This window comes from Cyclopterus lumpus, chromosome 6, assembly GCF_009769545.1.
Source record: "Cyclopterus lumpus isolate fCycLum1 chromosome 6, fCycLum1.pri, whole genome shotgun sequence".
NCBI lineage: Eukaryota > Metazoa > Chordata > Actinopteri > Perciformes > Cyclopteridae > Cyclopterus > Cyclopterus lumpus.
The window spans coordinates 19,986,838-20,009,996 of NC_046971.1; the positions used below are offsets into that span (position 1 = coordinate 19,986,838).

Here is a 23,159-nt window from a genome sequence, read left to right on the forward strand (position 1 = left end):
GCTTCCTACTGCTTATCTCTCAGAGAGAAGGAGGGAGCATGAAAAATGAATGGCTGCCATATGAAAATGGTAGGTTACTAAGAAGAGAAAAGCTATTGGTGTGGAAAATCAATTTTGCCAAGTTGTCGACATATAGCCTCTATTGGGTAAAATAGCCCACATTAACCTGTCCTCTCATGCAAAGTAAAGGGAGAAGGATGGAGGAATACCGGGATGACAGGATGGATTAAATTGGCTACTGGGAAGTGGAAAAAAGAAAAATTGGGGAGAAGAGCGGGCCACAATGAAGGGAGAGGAATAAATAATGCAGGTCATGTGTGCACTATACGTCCAATTACTCATATGAATAAATTTAGAGTTAAGTTGTGTCCCCTATGGACCACCCCTGCAGTTCACCAGGGAAGAAATCTGCACAAACCCCCGTTTTTCCCCCAAAAACATCACCTAATGTTCTGACACATGCAGTCCTTCACTACCAACCTGGTATCTGCAGGCCATTGTGTCACTTCACAGGGACTGTACTGAGTACAGTGCTGGCGTGAGCTTGAACCCCAGGGTCTACACTGGGGTCTTGCTCTCTGGGGTACAATTATCGATTATGTGCAGGGCTCAGTATGGAATATCTTTTTTGACATTATTCTGTGCAGGCATTGAGAGAGTTGGTTGATTTCGTAGTGCCCGGGCTTATCTAGAACAAAGCTGCTTGAAGCGTAGAGATACATCAAAGCCTCGTAACGCAGGGTAAGATAAATATAGAGCCCACAGGGTCCAAAAGTATGGTTGTTGGTTGACCATCTGTGTTGAGTCAGGTGACGTGATGTAGTGCTACACAGACTTCTCCCCAGAAAAAGTGCAGTTTCTTTCGAGAGGGAAGTTAACTGAAGAGCTATTGGAGGAGTTTCATGTGTTATGTAATGACACACACACACGCACACAATTCATTATATGCCACATAATAATAAACTGCGTCACATATTCTTGGAGCTGTTCAACAGGGGTTGAGCTGGACAAGTAAAATCCTTCATCAGTAACAAAACAATAAATAAATCCTTGCAATAAAGCAGCATGCTTTGGAGAGACATGCAGGAAATAGCTCTAGCCTAAAACTCATTTGGCATTAAATTCGAAAACATACAAAACTGAGATTTTCTCTTGTCAGACTTGATTGAGGTAAATTGAGAATAAGAGGTTTGTCTCCACTGGGAACTTGTGTCTTCATCTACAAACTGTTTAAATTTGACATTTTGAAATCTATTGCCTCTACACGGCTCCCAACATGGCGATGACTTAGCCAGTGGCTCGCAGCTGGCGGTGCTAACAGCGCCAATAGCGCCAACAGTGCAAATTACAGCAACAAAGTCAACAGAGGTAACGCTGTTTACTTGAGGGAAAACCGAAGGGTGGGTGCTGAGCTGTTGTGTCAATGGCGTGGGTCGTGACGGAGTTATCAGCTGTAACTGCCGGATAAGAGCAGTGCAGAGCGCAAACGTGCACTAAAAGTACGCATGGCCGGTTATGTAGTGAAAGCAAAGACAAGCTCGGATAACGACACACACAGAGGGAGACTTCCTTCTTCTGTTGAGGGAGACGTTACTCCACTATGTCTTTACATAGACCATAGTTGTCTGCTCCTATATTAATACTCTGAATGTTGGTCCAAAACAAAAGCATTAACAATTTTTTAAAAATAATTTATTCCGCCCAATTAATTAACACACACACAGTTTCCTATTTTATTTTGTTTTAATTCCTAGCAGGCATAATACAAAAGAAATTATCTGGTGATGTGGTTTCTGTAGATGGCATTGCACTGGCATCCAACACCACTGTAAAGAATCTCGGCGTTAACTTTGACCGAGACTTGTCCTTTAACTTCCACGTTAAGCAAATCTCAAGGACTGCATTTTTTAATTTACGTAACATTTCAAAAATAAGGCACATCTTGTCTCAAAAAGATGCAGAAAAGCTGGTTCACGCGTTTGTTACTTCCAGACTAGATTACTGCAACTCCTTATTATCAGGCTGCTCTAACAAGTCTCTTAAATCCCTCCAGTTGATCCAGAATGCTGCAGCTCGTGTACTCACAAAAACTAAGAAAAGAGATCACATTACTCCTGTATTAGCTGCTCTGCACTGGCTCCCTGTAAAATCAAGAATCACATTTAAAATTCTTCTCCTCACCTACAAAGCCTTGATTGGTGATGCACCTTCATAGCTTAAGGAGCTTGTAGTACCATATTGCCCCACTAGAGAGCTGGGCTCACTAAACTACTTGTGGTTCCTAGAGTCCTAAAAAGTAGGATGGGAGCAAGAGCCTTCAGTTATCAAGCTCCTCTTTTATGGAACCAGCTTCCACTATCAGTCCGGGAGGCAGACACAGTCACCTCATTCAAGAATAGACTTAGAGACTTTCCTCTGTTAAAGAGGAAAGTCTTGAGGCAAATTTGTAATTTGTGATTTTCGGCTATACAAAATAAATTGAATTGAAAAATTAAAATAAATCCACTTCTTCCAGTGTACCGTATTGTCTGGGGTGACATTGATTAAACATCAAATCATGACTGGAGAAGATGGAGAGCTAAATGTGTCTTCCCTTCAGATAGACAACAACAACAACAATATCCCAATTGTATTTGACTGCTTTAAAATATTTATAGGCAAGACACATCATCTATACTTCAGTGATTAGAGGTTTTTATATGACACAGCCCTGATGATTTCTAACAGGAGACCGCTTCAGAACTCATCACCGCAACTTAAACAAGGAATAAACTAATTGCGTTGCGTTTTAAGATTGGCTTGTTTTGCAGATTCAGTTTCAAAATTGCTTGGTAAAAGCTCCACTGAGAAGGAAAAAATAGCTGTATCAGCATGTGGCATTGGGTCACTTAATTTGGCAGATTGTATGTAAAGTATTAATCCGGTGAAGTATTAATTGACGGCTCCCTTTATTAAACATGCAATATTATCTCCTTATTTATTTCATGCAAAAAAACATAATGAAGACTTGACATATCTAAGAGTAAAAATGCAGTATCCATCCATTATCACCCGCTTATCCGGGGTCGGGTCGCGGTGGCAGCAGGTTCAGCAGGCCGACCCAGGCTTCCCTCTCACCCGCAACACTTTCCCGAGGCGTTCCAAGGCCAGCCGGGAGATATAATACCTCCAGCGTGTCCTCGGTCTTCCCCGGGGCCTCCTACCAGTTGTGCCCGGATAACCTCTAATGGGAGGCGTCCAGGAGGCATCCTGACTAGATGCCCGAACCACCTCAGCTGACTCCTTTCGACACGAAGGAGCGGCGACTCGACTCCAAGCTCCCCCCTGATGTCCGAGCTCCTTACCCTATCTCTAAGGCTGAGCCCGGCCACCCTACGGAGGAAGCTCATTTCGGCCGCTTGTTTCCGAGATCTCGTTCTTTCGGTCACGACCCAGAGTTCGTGACCATAGGTGAGGGTTGGAACGTAGACCGACCAGTAAATGGAGAGCTTTGCCTTCCGGCTCAGCTCCCTCTTCACCAAGACGGACCGGTACAGCACCTGTTTTACTGCTGCAGCCGCACCGATCCGCCTGTCGATCTCCCGCTCCACCTTACCCTCACTCGTGAACAAGACCCCGAGATACTTGAACTCCTTCGCTTGGGGTAGGCAATTTGCCCCCACCTGGAGGGAGCAATCCGCCGGTTTCCGGCAGAGCACCGTTGCCTCAGATTTGGAGGTGCTAACTCTCATCCCTGCCGCTTCGGGATATGGGTGAAACCACCCCAAAGTCTTCCGGCGCTGACCCCTCTCCGGGGGACATGTTGGCCGGGTTTAGGAGTTCCTCAAAGTGCTCTTTCCACTGCCCGACGATGTCCCCAGTCCGGGTCAGCAGTCCCCCCCCCCTGCTGAGAACAGCCTGGGGTAGACCCTGCTTTCCCTTCCTGAGCCGTCGGATGGTTTGCCAGAACTTCCTTGAGGCCAACCGAAAGTCCTTCTCCATGGCCTCCCCGAACTCCTCCCATGCCCGAGTTTTAGCCTCCGCGACCATCGCAGCTGCAGCCCTTCTGGCCCGCCGGTACCCGTCAGCTGCTTCAGGAGACCCCTGGGCCAGCCAGGCCCGAAAGGCCTCCTTCTTCAGTTTGATGGCTTCCCTCACCCCCGGTGTCCACCACCGGGTTCTCGGGTTGCCGCCACGACAGGCACCGATGACCTTCCGGCCACAGCCCCGAGCAGCCGCGTCCACAATAGAGGCTTTGAACAAGGTCCACTCGGATTCCATGTCCCCAGCCTCCCTCAGGATTTGTGAGAAGTTCTTCCGGAGGTGGGAGTTGAAGACCTCCCGGACAGGATCCTCTGCCAGACGTTCCCAGTTCACCCTTACTACACGTTTGGGCTTGACAGGTCTTTCTAGCCGACTCCCCCGCCATCTGATCCAGCTCACCACCAGGTGGTGATCAGTTGACAGCTCTGCTCCTCTCTTCACCCGAGTGTCCAAGACATACGGCCGCAGATCAGATGATACGATTACAAAGTCGATCATTGATCTCCGGCCTAAGGTGTTCTGGTACCAGGTACACTTATGAGCCACCTTATGTTCGAACATGGTGTTCGTTATGGACAAACTTTGGCTAGCACAGAAGTCCAACAACAAAACACCATTCGGGTTCAGATCAGGCAAGCCGTTCCTCCCAATCACGCCCCGCCAGGTTTCTCTGTCATTGCCCACGTGAGCGTTGAAGTCACCCAGGAGAACTATGGAGTCGGCAGGCGGCGCCCATTCCAGGGCCCCTCCAACCGACTCCAAGAAGGCCGGATACTCCGAAATGCTGTTCGGTGCATAAGCACAAACAACAGTCAGAGCCTTACTCCCCGCAACACGTAAGCGCAGGGAGGCGACCCTCTCGTTCCCCGGGGAAAACTCCAACACAGCAGCGCTCAGCCGGGGGCTCGTGAGTATCCCCACTCCCGCCCGGCGCCTCTCACCCTGGGCAACTCCAGAAAAGGACAAAGTCCAACCCTTCTCCAGGAGCTTGGTTCCAGAGCCCATGCTGTGCGTGGAGGTGAGCCCAACTATATCTAGCTGGTACCGCTCCACCTCCTGCACCGGCTCTTTCCCCGCTAGTGAGGTGACGTTCCACGTCCCTAGAGCTAGTCTATGCCGCCGGCGATCGGCCCGCCCAGGTCTCCCGCCTGGCCCGCCGCCCGGTCTACATAGCACCCGACCCCGATAATTCTCCCTGCGGGTGGTGGGTCCACAGGGTGACTGCTGCTCCATGGTGTTTTTTCGGGCTGAGCCCGACCGGGCCCCATGGGCGAAAGCCCGGCCACCAGACGCTCGCCGACGAGCTCCCCTCCTGGGTCTGGCTCCGGGAGGGTGCCCGGGTTTCCCTTGTCCGGGCAAGGTAGCTTCAGTCCGTGGGCTGCTATTCATCGGGGTCATAACAGAATATGTTTTTGAAAGAAAACTGAGCTTGCTTAAGTTCTCTGATCAAAATGTTTAAATGAAAAATGTTTGAGTCAAGGCAAACTCACACTGCTCTTCTCTCTCACTCTGTATTCACTGAATGTTCTAGTTACCTGACTCACGATTTGCATGACAGGCTGCCTCGGGGAGTTGACATAATAATAACATTTAAAAAGCCGACATTGTTGTTTTGCAGAAACGAAAATGTCATTCACATTGGACAAAGGTAAAGTACAACCAGGACAAGTTGCCAGTTTATCTCAGGGCACATAAAGAGACACGCTCACGTTCACATCTACAGGCAATTTAGAGTCTCCACTTAACCTAAGCTGCATGTTTCCTTGGGAGGAAGCCGGAGAACCCGCAGGGAACCCACGCTGCCACGGGGAGAACATGCCAACTCCACACAGGACCGCTGGGATTGGGGATCGGCTTTATTATATACAACTCAGACCTCATTGATCTCTATAGCGATCATCATCACTCAACATCAACAACAACAACAGCAAGTTATTGCTGTCTTTTCCTGAGCCTGGTCATGAGAGTGACATGCACTCTGATCAGGGACAGCCAGTCAGTCACTGTCAGATTGAGATGAAGAGCAAAGTATCCTGTGCACAGATTAGTGCTTGGCCATTATGTATTAGCACTCAGCAGCAGTCAGAAGAACAGCATGCGAGGCTGCAGCCACTGAACCTTTTGTTCAGGAGGAGCTTTGCAGCGGTAGTCTGCGTCAGACCTTTTGACAGACTTGCATAAGTGATAAACGTCTATAAGATAATGGAGTTGACTGAAGCTCAGCCTGCGCTGGCAGTGAGTGAGAGGCGCATAAACAACTCTGATGGAAGTGTTCCTGTGTTTTCAGTTTGACATAATATAAACTCTTTAAGTTAACATGTTCAGTGTTAGCCCTTAGTGAGTTCTTATCTCATCAGGATAACTGCATAGTGTGTCAAAGAGATATAAACTCTGCTCAAATACCACTCAGCTAAAACTCATTGAAGTAAAATTATTATAAGCTCCCCAAAATACATGATGTGATATAATGAGGAAGAAAAAGGCTTCTATATCTGGAATGTAACGTATTTCTGTAAAACAATTAAAATAGACTGTGAACACAAGATCAGTAAAATAAAAGATTAGTTCTAAAGCATCTGACTCCATGACAGTGGCTGGCAATCACTGAAGGGACCCACTTGAAGCTTGTCTGTGATTAAATATAACATCATAATGAAATAACTTCTTTTCTCTTTTCATTATCTTTTGTTACTCTCACCATGTTTATATTTCCCCATTCTGTCTATGGAACGGTCTAATATATGCAGCAGAACATGTCTTTTGTGGGGCAGAAAAAGACCATTGGGAAAATGTACAAAAAACGACCGAACAGACCATAATAATTATATTTTCTAAAGCGTTAAATAATGTACATATACAATCTTTGATCCGATACCTTGGGCAATTTTCTCTCTCCTGGAGAGTTTTTCATGATATAGTTATTTATGATAGGACCATGTGTTTCTTACCCTGCCAATTTTCCTGGGGAAGGGAGCTCTCTGGTTCTCGGTTACGATCATAGGAGGGATCAGCAGGGATCTCTTTGATCTGAATGGCAGCGTCTGGCCAACACCCAGGATATCCTAAAACACAAAGAAGAGAAACAAATTGTTAAACTTTGAAATAGTAGGCCACGTTCTGGAGGGATTCTGAACACTTCCCAAAATGAATTGTTCACACCTAGTTAGCCATTACCCTCATCCCAGGTACTAACATGCACAGCAGGCAGTAAAGTATGCATTTTGAAATAGTTAAACATTTCCAAAGCAACTATATAATACTATATAATAAGGACTACAGAGATTGTGTTTGATTTATTCAGCCTGTTTGTTAAATAAGGACAAGGGAGAGAAGAAGAATAAGAAAAAAAGCATTTAAGCAAGAGCAACAAATACAAAAAGAGATGGTTCAAACTGAAGAAATGAGAGACAACAGCGTTTTGGCAGAGCAGTTGTGTTCTTCATACAGAAGGAGACAATCTGAAATGTTATTGTTGCTCTTGAGAGCACAGTAGTATAATATAATGTCATCTTCCACCCTCCTGCTGTCGTCAACACAGACGTGGTTGTTAATGTATAACATTCGCCCATTCGTCTTAACTTTCAGATCACTGATACACTTCGGGCCCCTCTGCTTGGATGGTGATGAAAATAATGTCTGTCACTGAAACCATAAGCTGGAATCCTGGCTGTTAACATGGAGGTGATCACCCACAGGGGAGGCCAGGCTGTCAACTGGCACACCTGGACACCAGCCGAGAAGAGACTATCAATACACACACACACAAATGTGTACGTAAAACATGCACATGTTTTTCTAGACATATGAATTATCATTCACATGAATTTTAATACAACATAAATATATTTTGCCTCACATTCTGTACGTTTTGTTTCATTGCCCTCGGTTCTGCTCTATTTAGGTCTGTCACAACCTACTACTACTCCTGATATCCCAAAGTAATCGGGTCAGAAGATAATTGCAGCCATAGAGAGCCAATCTGGCATCAGCTACCAAAAGTACCAACAACAACAACAACCAAAGCACAAAACCAGAACAGGGCTTTTGTCTCTTACAAAGATGGCAATCATTAGTATAACTTGTTATTAGTATAATGATACTAATAATAAATGGTGACTTTTCTTCTAATGCTTGTACTCAATAAAACACCCACAGTAATAGAAAGAATGTTATGTCTTGTGGTTAAAACTCCTCAGAGATATCACAAGGTTTATTGTAGATCATCCATCCATCAGCATTATGGTTATTATTGATGTATTGATCACCTGTCAGACTGAAATCAAATGTCATGTCTTGTTTTTGTTTGTGCTACAGCATACTGTACATATCTGCTCACTTTACGAAAGTTCCAAACCCAAACAACAAAAATCTATATTTCATCTTTTAATTAATGTTCTCCACTTTTATTTTGTTTGCTCTTGGTCCTGGAAGTAAAAGTTCAGGTGTGACGGGACTCATGGTTGAAGTATTTCTATGGCTTGTATCCGCATAAAACTCCTCCTGCTGCTAAATCTGCAACAAATTAAAAACTGCTTGAAAAAATATGAATTATTTGACAAAAAAGAAGAAAAAAAAAAACTAAGATATACTGCTAACGGGTGAGTGGAAGCTAACGATGATGGTGTTGAGAACGCTGGAAAAAAATTAAGCAATTCACTTTCAAATTCTGCTGCATTTGTGGGTGAACTGTTGTGGTGGTGTGAATGACCAATGGCAGCTGAGGCTCATGGGTATTTTAGTATATAGACCCGTCCACCACTCCAAAATGATGGAGAAAAAACATGATATCTATGAAACAGAGTTGAAGTCCTCCAAACAAACTGGAAATGGGAATAAAGAGTGGGGACCAACACTTCCAGAACCAGCACCACCTCCCACTTTATACCTTGAAGAGCAGAAGTTGTTTCATGAAGGTAATCAAATCTTTGCATGAAGGAGTAACGTCAGTGTTCTCTCACAGGCAGACGGTCAGCCAGACAGCTGCTGCTTCACAACACAGGTGGCATGGATGTGTGTTGGTTTGGTTTGCAGCCAAACTAACATCCACCAGACTTCAGTCTGCAGGCTAGTTAGGTAATTAGCTAGCTACTTACCTAGTTAGCTAACGGAAGCTTATATGAGTTTTATTTAATGTAATTTCCGTCTGTTTGTACTCTAATATGGTTCTTACCATTCATTACCACTGCAAACAGCACACTTTCTTCCCATGACTTGTAAGCTATAGTTTCCTGACAGTTTGTTTACTGTGTCTCTTTTTCCTGGGAGTGCTCTGACATTGAAATTATCCTCCAGAGGCTTTGCAGAAAAAAAGCATTAATCAAATATTCAGTGAGACATTTTTTTTCTTCCTTGATCATAGAAAAGCTAAAGTACAATGGATGACTAAATGGATTTCTCTGGGACTTTAACAGTGAATATTCTTAACACTAATCTGCTCTAACCGATGCAACTGCTGTGCATTGTCCACACAAAGGCAGTGCCCGCCTAAATATTGAACAAATTGACAGAACAATAAGAGTGAAAGAAACGACACAGCAACAAGCCTCGTCGTTGAGCCCTGGTTACAACCACTACACAGTTTGTGTGGTTTCATTTGCAATGCAAATAGTCTCCTTTGTCCTTTACCTTTTATAGCCTACTGTACAATCCTTTATTGACAACGTGCACTGTACGCGGCCACAGTTGTGTGTGTGTGTGTGTGTGTGTGTGCGTGCGTGTGTGTGTGTGCGTGAATGTATGAGGGACTGTTTGCATGTTTACTGTTCACACTCCTGTTCTTGGCTGACAAAGACTCTGGCACCACTCTCACCCCTGTCAGAATGACGGAAAGAGAACAGGTAAAAGGGAAAAATGGAGCCGTTTGTTTACAGCACAGTGCCAACACTGAGACAGTGAGGGCAACGGCAAACACACACACACCACAAACCACCTCAACCATTTCTCCCTCCCACCTACAAAGGTCAGAGGGAACACAATGACACAGTAATCATAAACACAACCCGACCAGAACAAACCAAAGGCACACACAGCAGTCTCTGAAATGACAACTCTTAAAAACCCACTGAGGGATGACCTTCCAAATGTCCAAATCTAAAACTGGAACTGAAGCGGTTAAACAGAAAACTGAGAGAGACTATGAGAGCTATTTGTGTCTAAGCGCACAGGCAGTAGTGTGTGTACATGTATGTGGCCTGTTCACAAGCCAGCTGATGGAATTTTAAGCACTGCCTGTAAAAACCTGGCTTGAGTCTAAAGCCCAGGGATGAGTGAATCAATCCCATCCTGCACAGATCTCAGCTGTGGGATATTTGTAAAAGAGGGGAGGAAGAGCTGGGAGGCAAACAGGTACCGTGAAGTATTTTAAGGGGCTGGATGTGGGGACTGGTTACAGGGTTTAGGTTAAGATAGATCATGCTGCCAAATACACGTCTTCACTGAGCTAAGATACAGTGGATAAGGAGAAGGAGTGATGGCGCTTAAAAACCTATCAAGGTTCTGCAGGTGGCTCAGGAAGGAGAGACGCACTGACAAACACTTCTAGTGAAGCGGCTCCTGAGGGACAGAACCAGGAGGGTCCTGAGGGGTCGGAGGGGACCGGCAGGAGGCACAGGGAGGACAGGGGGAGACGGGTGGGGCCCAGCAGGGTGAAGAGGGGGGTCGGGAGGAGCTGGGTGGGGCTCAGCAAGGTGAAGAGGGGGGTCGGGAGGAGCTGGGTGGGGCCCAGCAGGGTGAAGGAGAAGGGGCAGAGGTGGCCTAGAAAGTGGAGGACGGGATGACAGAGGTGGTCCAGCAGGTGGGGGGTAGGGGGACAGAGGTGTTCCAGGAAGTGGAGGAGGAGAGGGCTGGAGTGTCTCAGCAGGTGGAAGAGGAGGGGGCAGGGAAGGATGGATGTGGGCAGGAGGTGGGTGTCGTGTGGTCAGACGGTGAGGTTGACATGGAGGAGGATGAGGAGAAGGGTCAGGCTCACCGTCTGAAGAGGAAGAGCAGGGAGGATGAGGAAAGCTCACGGGCCAAGAAGGGAGCTTCGGGTAAGGGGGAGTCCAGTATGGAGGAGGACTCCTTCTCTGATGAAGGTGAGGAGCACCCAGACGTGTACAGTGTGGACGAATTAAAAGGGTTTCTAGGCAGGACTAAGAACCAGAGGATTTTAATAGAGGATCACTTCTCGGACTTGCCGAGACTTGTTAAGTCCATCCGGCTCCACATGGCCAATAAGGCCGTGAAGAGCTTTACCGATCGGGAGGGCTGGAGGTTGAGGAAGATTGCTGTTACTGTCGGTAAAGCGATTAAGGAGTATGAGGCATATTTGAAATGCAAGGGCCGACGTCCAGAGAACCGTACTGACGGAGGTGGCCAGTCCTGAACTGGGAGGCGTGTCGGCGGTGGTTTCCCTGCTACGAGGACGAGATGGAGGTGCTGCAGGACGAGGACGAGACGGAGAGGGACCACCTCTCAGATTTATTTGTTGTTCTATTTAGTTAATTCTCTCTCTCTCTCTCTCTCTCTCTCTCTCTCTCTCTCTCTCTCTCTCTCGTGTGATGAATCGTGTTCGTACAGCTTGGAGACACCCGGAAGAGAAGGAAGCCATGAATCTTTAATGTGTCCCGTTCATAAATTACTGCCGCACCATCAACCCTGATCCACCCTTAATACATTTGCTTCTCTCTGTCTGTCTGTCAAATGTTCATTAGGGCATCTTAGTGCACGGAGTTGAAACCGTCAGGACAAGAAAAAGAAAAGAAAGCCTATTTAAGAAGATTGGAATATACTGGACGAGACAAAAAGGAAGGCACATATGTTTCCAAACATACACTGTACTAAGGTGTATTTATGGTGTCGCATGTCTGTATTATAAATTCATAACACAAGTTCAGCATGAAGATGACAACCGCTCAAACTGTCTCTGGGAAGCTGTGTGTGTGTGTGTGTGTGTGTGTGTGTGAGTCGAGAAAGACGGTGCCTTTGTCATCTGAGCGTACAGTTGCTGTGGCAGTAAAGTCACGTCCTTGTTCATCCTGCCATTTTCTCTCTCCATGCTATATAAAGAAGTGTCATTACTCACTCTTGACAATGTGTTGGAGACCTGGTGAGAAATGGACAATATCAAGGCCAAGCATCAGCCAGCGGTGACGGGGATGCACAGCTAAGTGGAGTGAACTCTCGGATATGTTGTAAGAGTCGGTCGGTTAAGCTAACGTATGTTAGTGTCAGCAGTATGTATGCAAATAAAAGGACAAGAATTCACACACTCGCCTGAAAACACGTCCCAAAATGCATCACACTTTGTTAAAATATAATCAACGGAGCATAAACACTCTTCATCTTAGTCAAGAGGAATACAGCGAGACACTGATGACTAATGCTCAGTTCAGATATTCAATTAGCTGAAATAATTAATACTGCGCCAAAGTGATTATATGTGTGTGTATGTACAATCGCACCTGCAGATAGTGGTGTAGAGTGTGTACCGAAAATACTCCTGACAAAACAGTTTCAAAACAAGCTAATTATAAAAATTAAGCCATGCAAAACTGCCCCTATTATACATACATTTAACCTAATTAGACAAACATTGAGCACAATAATGTTTAATCCAATAAGTGATCTTCATGTTACATGGTTCAGATGTACGGGCACATTACAGTGCTGCATGTAATGTCATGTTTAAAGGCACTACAGCAACTACTACTAAACCCCATCCGTGTTCTTATGAGGAAAAACCTCTCATCTGCAGCTGGTACAGCACACTAGAGGGGATGCTTTTAACTAAATATAAGAGACCTGAACATCATTTTCATAATCTCATTCTAATTTTATCTTTTCTAGTTCACTTGTCACCTAATTTAAGGATTTATTCAAAAAACTTTAAATATGCTACGTGGGGACGGCAGTAGCTCGGTCCGTATGGATTTGGCTCGGGGAACGGAGAGTCGCCTTTAAGGGTCTGCAGAGGTGCCATTGAGCACCAAAGTACCAAACCCTTAAATTGCTTCCTTTATAGCAGCTGCCTACTGCTTCCAATACTAGCATGGTGTAAATGCAGGGACTACATTTCACTACGTTGTGCTGTGTGCAATTCTGTATGACAATTAACTTTTTTTTTTACTTTTTCAAATCCCTGATCTTTAAGACATGCCAAACTGATTAATACCAACGTAACCTGTAAAACCTTTTTCACACGCTTCTTCAGTATTTCATCGGATGTGAGACAAAGCATTGCCACAGGTAGCACAGCTTTTTTGGGAATTGTGCACATTAATAATTGGAAGGTGAAAGTTTGTTTGCTGCTCTTGTAAATAAACATCCCATTAAGCCTTTTTGTTTTCTCTCCAGTACTCGTTCCCATGCATACAAGCTATGTGTTAGTCAGTGTATATATATTAAACCATCCATCCATCCATTTTCAATACCGCTTATCCTCATTAGGGTCGCGGGGGCGCTGGAGCCTATCCCAGCTGACATAGGGCGAAGGCAGGGGACACCCTCGACAGGCCGCCAGTCCATCGAGGGCACATGTAGGGACATACAACCATTCACTCTCACATTCACACCTATGGGCAATTTAGAGATCAATTAACCTGCAGCATGTCTTTGGACTGTGGGAGGAAGCCGGAGAGCCCGGAGAGAACCCACGCTGCCACGGGGAGAACATGCAAACTCCCATATATTAAACCATTTCGGCAAAATATAGAGCAGCCGATGTATTAAGACAGACAATTGGCCAAGACGTAAACAGAATTAACAAACGACAGCTCCAGAACAAGCTATGGACAGATAGTGTGAGTGGGAGAGGAAGATTATTTGTATTGTGTGGTACAATATGAGCTGTTGTGCTGTGGTTGCAAGATGTCACATCTTAGTCATCCTCAAAAAGACTTACTGAACATTTAAAGCTCGGTTAGAGAAAATCTATTTGCCATTGCAGGATGAGGATTTCGCTCACGATGCAATATTACATTTCATTCAGTGCGCGAAAATGTATTAAACATAACAAAAGATAAAATAAATAGGCTTTTGGATTCAGATTATTTTGCCTCTTAGCAGTTGTTACATTTGAATGGCGTCTGCCAATGCCCCCCCCCCCCCCGAAGGTAAGAACATGTTTTGCATAACTGTTACCAAAATAACACAGAATAATACACGCAAACCGGTCCATATCTTGGAGCACAACTTTTTCAAATTGAAATGCATTCTTCCAATAATTCACATATTGATCAGTTGCAATAAGGGGGGGTGGTGAATAATACATGAGCCAAGCTCTCTTCGTCTGGGCCTATGGTACAGCAAGCTAACAGCTCATACTGAGGAATTAAAAACTGATTCTCTCCACCTTCGCTCGCAGCACTTATCAATTATCACCAGCCAATATCCTGCAACGATAACATTAGTTATGCCAATAAATTCAACATGGAATGTTTCCGCTCTGTTCTCAGGGAAACACAAGGCGGTTTGGACAAATATAAAACGACAGGATATGGACAGAGAAAGGGACAATAGATTTCCTGATGATGTGGGTCCCAGAGCTTGAGGAGCTTCAGCAGATTAATTGATGGCAAAATAATCAGAGCTTTTACGCAGCCTGCCTCACGAGAGGGCTCGTCCTCTCTCATGTCATTCTTTGCCCGGCTTCCTCAAACTATTTTTATTTATTTTGTAATCTTGTTTCTCTTCTACTCTTTGCACTTATTGACTGATTGGAGACATTGAAGCATTTGTAGACAGAAAAGATAACATACTTAATCAAGTTCCCCTGATACAGCTTGATTGTATCTTACAGCATCAATTTAAGGAAAAAATCAAACTAAATTTAACAAATAATGTGCTATATTTTCTTAACTTTAAATGGTGCTTGTTGCCTCAGAGTAAAATGTATCCATTATTACTGTTGTAGTTTTTGCCATCTTTCCTTGGTAGTAATAACATTAAATCTTGTTATCAATGTGTCTGATATCGAATCGCTTTCCTCTCGACCAGAGATGTTAGCGATGTCACCATGTCCCCAGATCTCAACAATTACTTCAGTCGATACAGTGTTATCGTAGCCAATTGAATTGATGGCCAAAGCTATGAAAATAAGACCCAAAATGATCAACCAGAATCTCTCTTCAGAAAGTGACGGCATTTCAAACGGCTTGAAATTTGATTTATAGAAACACTGAAACAAGACCCAGAGTCTAGAGCCACGCTAGCTGCTCTGAGTTACAGCAGTGCATTGAGCTAAACGCTTACGTCAGCATGCTAACATCCTCACAATGACTACAAAGCTGATGCTAAGCTTTAGCATATCAGATTGCTATCATTTGCTAATTAGCACTAAAGCAAAGTACAGCTGAGGGTTCTTGGGACATCATTAGTTTTGCAGATATATAGTCATAAACCACAGTATTGGTTCTAAATGAAAAGTAAATGCCAAAGCAGAATATTCCAATAACAGCTCCATCCTCTGTAAACTAACTTTATTACGCTGTGTGATATTCAATCTTTAGCTCTCACTTACACAGAATCGTTGTGGCTCTGTGCAACTGAGCCTCTTCTTGCAAGAATAAATACTTTAAAGATAAGTTTTAGAGCAAATTAGAATTATTTCATCCTTGAGCCCGAGTGGATATTTATGCCAGGTGTAATGATATTTCCTCCAGGCGATATTTCGCATTCACACAAATGGGAAAGATGTGAGGTCACATTAACCTTGACCACCAAAATTTAAATAGTACACCCTTAACTTCAAGTGGATATTTGTTGAAAATTGTAAGACATTCCCACCAGGCGCTCCTCAGAGATGAAAGTACACAAGGACGGGCAACCCAAAACATAATGCTAAAGAAATGTAGCCGCTCTTCCCCCACAAAATGTAAATGTAAATGTTCTAAAAAATGTAAGTGTCACATGATCTACAAACCAGAAGGTTTCATGGACAGCAAACACACGCAGAGGAAAGACTATACATACACATTTGTCACTGGAAACTCTTTCCATACATAACTTGACAAAAAAGTAATTCACTTAAATCCCCAATGACTTGCCAAGGTAACACCCATGGACTAGCTAACCAAATAAACAATGGTGAGAGCCACAACAAATGAGAGCAACGTCATGCTGAAAGGGATGGAGACATTCATTAAGCTCTGGGCTGGAGGAACTGTAGCAGCAGGACTCTGAGCACTGCGGCAGGAAGACGGATGATCTCAGAGAATGAGGGGAATACCAACTGTACCTGCAGCCCCTGGAAACTTTTCCTAATCAACGTACTGTATTTCGACTGAACAGAGGGGGGGTGGAGGTATGTGGAGGATGTGAATGAGGGACAATAGTGCTCAATCAGGTGCACAGAGTTTAAAAGGCAGTCAATGTGTTTGCTACAGAAACACATTTCTGTTGAGTACACAAACAAAAGGACACATTTGCAGAGAAACAAAGCTCAGTGTTGGGCTGCAGGCTTACTGCCCCAAATTTCCATATAATAGGAACTGGCCAGTCAAAGTGTAATTTTTCATGCACCAAACCCTGGTGCGAAAACATTACAGCCGTTTATGTTGCCCTGCAGAACAGTGTTTCCTCCCCGCCTCTTGTGCATGAACAATGATTGTAAACACAAAAAATATCTCCACATTCGGGTATTCATTCAAGTTTAAAGTTGTTCCGATGTATTCTTACACATGTGTAAAGAGTATGTGAATGCCACAGTGGAAATGTTTACAAGACTTTCACTTTCACTGGGACCTTCCAAAGAGTTTAGCGCCTTTTCAAAGGATGAACATTTGTAAGTGTCAGTGATGTGGATCAATAATCTAGACTAATCTAGTCAAACATTAGCTTCATCAGCCTGCGGACAGATTTAGTGCTGGGCTCAGTTGTTGCTGCCATCTGCGACAGCACTAGAAATACACACCTCTAGTGATGGCGATGATATGCTCATAGGTTTGGCAGAGCTCAGCAGCAGCTGTTCTCCCGGCTTCCTCTAGCGGCTCTCACATGTTCCTCTTTAGTAAATCAAAACCCTTTCTTTTACCTTCTTCTATGGTTCTCTTGGTGGATCATCAATCACCTTCTCTGTACTCTCCCAATATTCTGTCATCTTTTACTGATGCTGTATTGCTTCCACTTGTTTTTAAATTGAAGTATATTTTCTTTTATATGACACAGACTATGTCACCTTAATACCTGCATCACTTAAGTTATTTTTCACTCTCTTCAAATGTACATTTGGTTTCAAAGATTATGAATGTGGGTGTTCCCAGCTGCCTAATATGACATTTCTGAGGTGGTGCAATTATGTTAATTGGTCATTGGTTTTTCCCAATTTGCAATAACGATTACTAATTCATGAACGTCTTGTGAATCACACTCAGTGTCTGTGTTTAGATCTGCAAGCAAGCTTCCCATGCTAAACTAACTATCTAGTCTCCTCATTAAAAGGAATAGTTTGAGAAATAAACCTATTTGCTTTTTTTAAATTGATGCAACTCTCATACTTGTACAATAAAATATGATGCTACACTGTGCTGGGTGAGGACATGGGCACTGGATTTGTATAACTTTGATGAAGGCTTAACAAGTCGGGTAGATAGACTGCTGACAGTTTGTGTGAGGGTGGCGGTGTGCGATCCAGTCTTTAGAACTCACACAATACTCATGGTGCTTCAAATAATCATAGCTCAAAAGGGGACGGAACTACAATACATCTCTCATCAAAAACAGTGTGTGTGTGTGTGTAAGATGTGGACTAGAAACACTGAACACGGCCCTGCTCTTTAACCAAAACTAATCATAGCATAATTAACCACCTGGTAATTGATGAGCGCTAACTTAACACAAACTAGTTACTTTCCATCAACATAACCAGGTAACTGTCTCTGTACAGTTAGCTGAAACGCCTGCTTATTTTGTGTCATCTCAGCACACAGCATGTCATGTTTACCTGGATGAAGTTCTGTCACAGGAACCAGAGACCGACTGAAGAGAGTGTCAGCAGGGTATTTCTGCTATGGTGGTAATTACTGGCATCTTAACGAGCCAGCAGCCAGTTAGCTTAGCTTAGCTTAGCTTAGCGCAAAGACTGGAAACACGAGAAAAAGACAGTCTGGCTCTGTTAAAGGGTAATGAAAGTCACCTATCGGCACTTCTACAGTTCACTAGTTAACATAAAGTACAGTACTCAAACACTTTGCTGAATTGCTACAAGCCGGGCTGGACTGCCATCTCTTCTTTGGTTGTTTGCAGTCATTTTCCTGAGTTGGTTGTCACCGTGAGTTTTGCAGGCAGCCAGTGGAGCCTCCAGGACGAGACTGCCTGTGGCCAAGAGGCAGTCCAGCACATAACCCCAACAAGGTGTCAAGTTTACACTCTATAAGTATGTACAGATAGAACAAATGAGGAATAACATGTTAATTAGCTTTTAAAGGTCCTGGTAGATTTGATTAGCTGCTGCTGCAGGCTGTCACATTGTATCTGCAGTAAAGTAGTAGTAGTGAGTGCCATGAACCTAAATCTTGGCAAGGAAGCAAATAAGTGTATTCCCCAAAATATAAATTTAAAAAGCAGCTTGGAAATCTTATTATTCACCCAGGGGAATTGTTATTTAATAACTGCTACATTATGTTGAGCAATGCTACATTAAAGTAACTTTTTCAATCATTAATGAAGTGTACCCTTTTTCAATTGTAAAGTGTAAATATAGAAACTGAAACAGACACACACACGCGAAAGAAATGTCCACTAACCCTGAGAGTGTGCGTCGACTGAAGCGTCAGTCCAGTGACTTCCACCTGTGCCATGTCATCTGCGTGTGCACTGAGGCCGTGGATGAACAGGACTGGCCGGCTGTGCAGGACATCTCGTTGAGGCACCAGATTCAAATCTTCGTCCACGTAGAAGCCGGGGTCCGACACCTCAAACGTCACGTCCTCGTTCCCCGCACAGTCATCAAACTCGACTGGAAAAAACACACAGGAATGGTATATGTCACATATAACAAACAGAAATGTCAAGGAAAAACCTGCTAAATGAAACACAGCCACTGAGGTGTGTACTCCACTGTAAAGAAGAGGGGTTGCCAAACGATCCACAAAAACAATATCATTCTCAGATACAAACTTGAAGATAAACAGACACCCTGAGAAGAGGAGGAGGTTCTGAACGGCTCCTTCAGCTCGGTTACAATAAAAACCAGTGATCTTGATTCTCACAGGCCTGCTGCAATATTTATGACCCATTGCAAGCTACGGATAGTATACTTATTATTGTGTCGGAATTGCTTTTGCAGGCCTGTTGCATTTACTACGGAGAATAAGTACATACAGTATATACAGTCTTGCAAGACTGGATCAGGAGAAAATATTTAAAGCTGCAGGAGGAGAAAAGTGTCACCTTTTGAATTTGTTGCATGTGACGCGTGCACATGTGAGCTTGCTTTGTCTGACTGAGGGAGATACCGCCAAGGACTCTGCCAGGCTTTATCCCCTCTGATCATGCTCATCCTCTCTTTATCGCTCTCACACACTCCTGTCGGTGTTTGCGACATGATCCCCAATTCTCCCCCCCCCCCCACCCTCAGCCCTGACAGTCCTCTCCCCTCCCTCATTCTTCACCTCCTCTTTACCTCGGCCTCCCATGATGCTTCCTGCTGTTTGTGGCTCGTGGAGAGAGGGGCGCCAGAGGAAGTCTATGTCAATGGATGTGTACATGTGTTGATGATCTGATGAGCAGGTGCAACATGAATCACATGGTACTGTACAACTCTCAGCATGGGGCTTTAAGTGCAGTGAAATGTTAAGCCTCTGACAAGAGTCTGCGTCAACCATATGCTCTCCTTGGTTTCTTTTCTTCAATTATGTTTGCAATGACAAACATGACATAGCAACAGGATATCCCATGTGACATGACAGCATTATTCATGCAGCTGAATGTTTCTGGACCGACGTGTTGTCTGTTACCAAGCCTACAAAAAGAGTACGAACAACAAGAACAAATCTAGATGGGAAAAGATTGCGTTTCTCCACTCCACTGGGACAAGAACAGAACAGGACTGTCAAGACAATGCCCTACATGACTCATCAATTATGGATGCCAGGCTTTCAACTTAACATAACATAGAAAACTCTGCGGTAGCTCATATCCAGCAGAAGGAAACCCTTCACAAACGATTCACACTGAGAGGCCATCATTCTGAGGAAGAATTCATCATTCTGTGGATTCATAGCCCATATTTATTAAGTTTCTCAAAGCAGATTGTGGATCAGTGGTGCACAGCTCCCATCTCCAGTGCAAAGGCTGTGCACCTTCTCTGCTGCCTTGATGTGGAGTTGTTGAATCCTCATTTGTTACACAAACACATTAAGAGTAAGCTCCAGCAACAGCTTGTTTCCAATTAAAATGAAAGATCAATAATAAAAAGGTATCACAAATATTTGCATTTGTAAAATGTATCAATTGTGCACATTATTCTCACTTTCTTTTTAAACTTATTTGGCACTACTTTTTCTTTGGCCAGTTTCTCACAAGATTTAGCAACTTATTTAAAAAAAAATGTTGTACTCTTGCTTGTTTATCAAGATTACCAACCTAAGCTTCAAGATTTTCATTAAATCAATGTCAATGTCAAGTACTTGTTTCATTGTTTCATATATTACATAGAGTAACGTATGTTGAAAATAGCCATTCAATATTCATAATTACTTCTCCATACAGTAGGTTTTAGTGGCGGTGTCCACCTTTCCTATGCAGGATTCATATTTACTATGTATTTTCACAAGCAGAATGAACAAGAAAAGATCCAAGCTTGTAATCCAGCGTTACTGTTTGTAATTTGATCTCATTGATATCAGTCTCACTGTTGGTGTTTACGCTGAGTATCAAAGCACTATTAAGTTAATGCTAATGCAAACCCTACATTTCCCACTGATGGTGATTCATAATCACAGCACAGAACTTGTGTAGGACCGCAAAGCATTTATTGGGAAACATTTATTTTTGAGTAATAGCTCATCAAATAAATGCATCAACTAAACCAGACATTGTCTATTTCTGTATTTTTTGACAGCAGATCTGGTTTAAGTATTGCAGGGAGTCATGGAACAAGAGGGAGCAGCACAGTGAGCTGTTAGATTAAAATATGCAGGAAACAGGCTGTACAACTCAAACTTTTCTGCAATGTAATCAACTTTATTTTTCCCTGCTGTTGAATGGGAAAAGCTTTCTGAAAATGATTGTTTGGCTGTGGTGTACACAAATAAAACATTTGCTTTTTGGTTAAAGTTGCTACTCAGTGACTATGTGCACAGAATGTCCACAGAATTCTGGGGAATGTAGCATTTAACTGCACTTGTTATTACCACCAGTAACTTGAACAATCACATTTGTATCAACCATTATTGAATATGATTAATATTATTGTAGTTTTTGGATGAAACAATCAGCTTCCCAATCCTTTTGCAGGCTTTTGTTCATTTATTGGTATCTGCACTGTAATCCAGCCTTAATAAACTGGTAGTCCGAACGCATACAGATTAGCACACAGTAGGGGAAGCCAATGCAAACCACGGCTGTAACTGACACATAATGTTTTCACTGCTGAGAGGGTTCATGTTTGTCAATTAAAGCAGAAGCAACTTGCTGGCCAGACTCCACCACCTACTTGCGTTCATTCTCTTCTCTTCTTACTCTTCCGCCATCGCTACCAGTTTACCTTGTCGTTTTAATAATAGATTTAGTTTCCTACACAGGGTGTCAATCTGTACACGTCTGTCTTCCATCAAGCCAGCACCAAGTGAAATGGGAAAAGTCCATGGTGGGGACTATAAAATCAATAGACTGAAGTCTATCAAAGCACTCATTTAGTACACTTAACCTTGTGACTGTTTAGTCTGCCTTTTTTATATCCATCTCACTGCAGATCATTTCAAATCTTCCTCTGGACAGAATCGTTTTCTGCCATCTGGATGAGGTTAAGAACAGAATACCAGAGTGAAGAATAAAGGAAGGGAGAAAAAAAGGAGGGTAAGTCAAAATGACAGGAAAGGCAATGGTACAATGGACACTGAGGGAGAGCTACAAAGTCAACAACCTACTCTCCAGGGAAACGAGGCTCCATCTCAATATTCAACTCTCACTTCTAAGCCAAAGCAATGAACGATGTGTTAATTTACATTCCCATTACAAGCCGCAGATTTATTTCAATAACATGGGTGCGCTCTTTAGAGCCTGCAAATTGCAGTGCCAAACAGTGTCAGTGGCATTTCAAAGGCAGCCAGAGAGTGTTTGATGGTATTCTAATGTTGTCAGGTTTTGGGGGATTTCAGCGGAGAGCCTGGTGAGCTGACAGCTTTGAAGTCAGGCAACAATGACAGAATGCAACTTATCCCGCTCACCACCGCTCACCCACTTTCTTTCTTTGGAGTGCTGGCTCAGGGTTAAAATAACTGCGCGCAACATGGATTAGGGTCGCCAAAATCCCTCGCTGATGACTCAAGAGGCGGAGGCGGAGGGTGTGTGTGGGTTCAACTTTTCCCTCAAGTTTGACATTCAAGCTCCTTTCAGGCCAAAAAGCCTCCCATGGAGCCTGTGAATCGCAAATCTTGCAGAGAGTCAGTCACCAAGGCCCTTGGTTACTTAAGACTTGATCGTTCCATCATCTTTCATTTAAGCTTTAGCGACGAAAAAAATATATTCCCCACATTGTATAGGGATTGTATGACAGAGTGAAACTCAGGTCTGGAACATCACAGTAATATCTAACTTGCCTTATGATTTAGTCCCATATGTATTGAAGTAGCCTAGCAGTTCTTTCATCGTCTGTATATAGTCAACAACTGACTGTCAAATCAAATATAGAAATAAAGAAATAATATCTCAAATTTAACTGGATGAATTATAAATAAGGGCTTTAAAAATAGAAAAAAATATTACAGAAAGGTTTGAAAAATGCCCTGTAGCTTTAAATTCAGTTAATTCAGGTGTCTAGTGATGTCAACCAAAATCCATTATATTATATTAGTCTCTTGTGTGTGTAGGAACTAAATCTATTATTAAAACCACTTGTTTCAGCTCTCTTTATGATGTGATTTACAACGCGTGTAATTGGTCAGTGTTTTTCTGGACCGCCGTAAAGGCTGGAAAAGTTGCCGGTTATAATACAAGCG

General features: G+C 43.5%; 1 protein-coding gene across 1 annotated transcript in view; it reads right to left on the reverse strand.

Moving 5' to 3' along the window:
* Positions 1 to 23,159, reverse strand: part of cdh13 (cadherin 13, H-cadherin (heart)) — a 197,324-nt gene that overhangs the window by 153,966 nt on the left and 20,199 nt on the right. Inside the window, exons 3-4 of the mRNA XM_034534656.1 lie at positions 18,744 to 18,955; positions 6,972 to 7,085 (exon numbers count right to left, since the gene is read on the reverse strand). Coding sequence (XP_034390547.1) covers positions 6,972 to 7,085; positions 18,744 to 18,955 — 326 coding nt within the window. The remainder of the gene's footprint in view (positions 1 to 6,971; positions 7,086 to 18,743; positions 18,956 to 23,159) is intronic.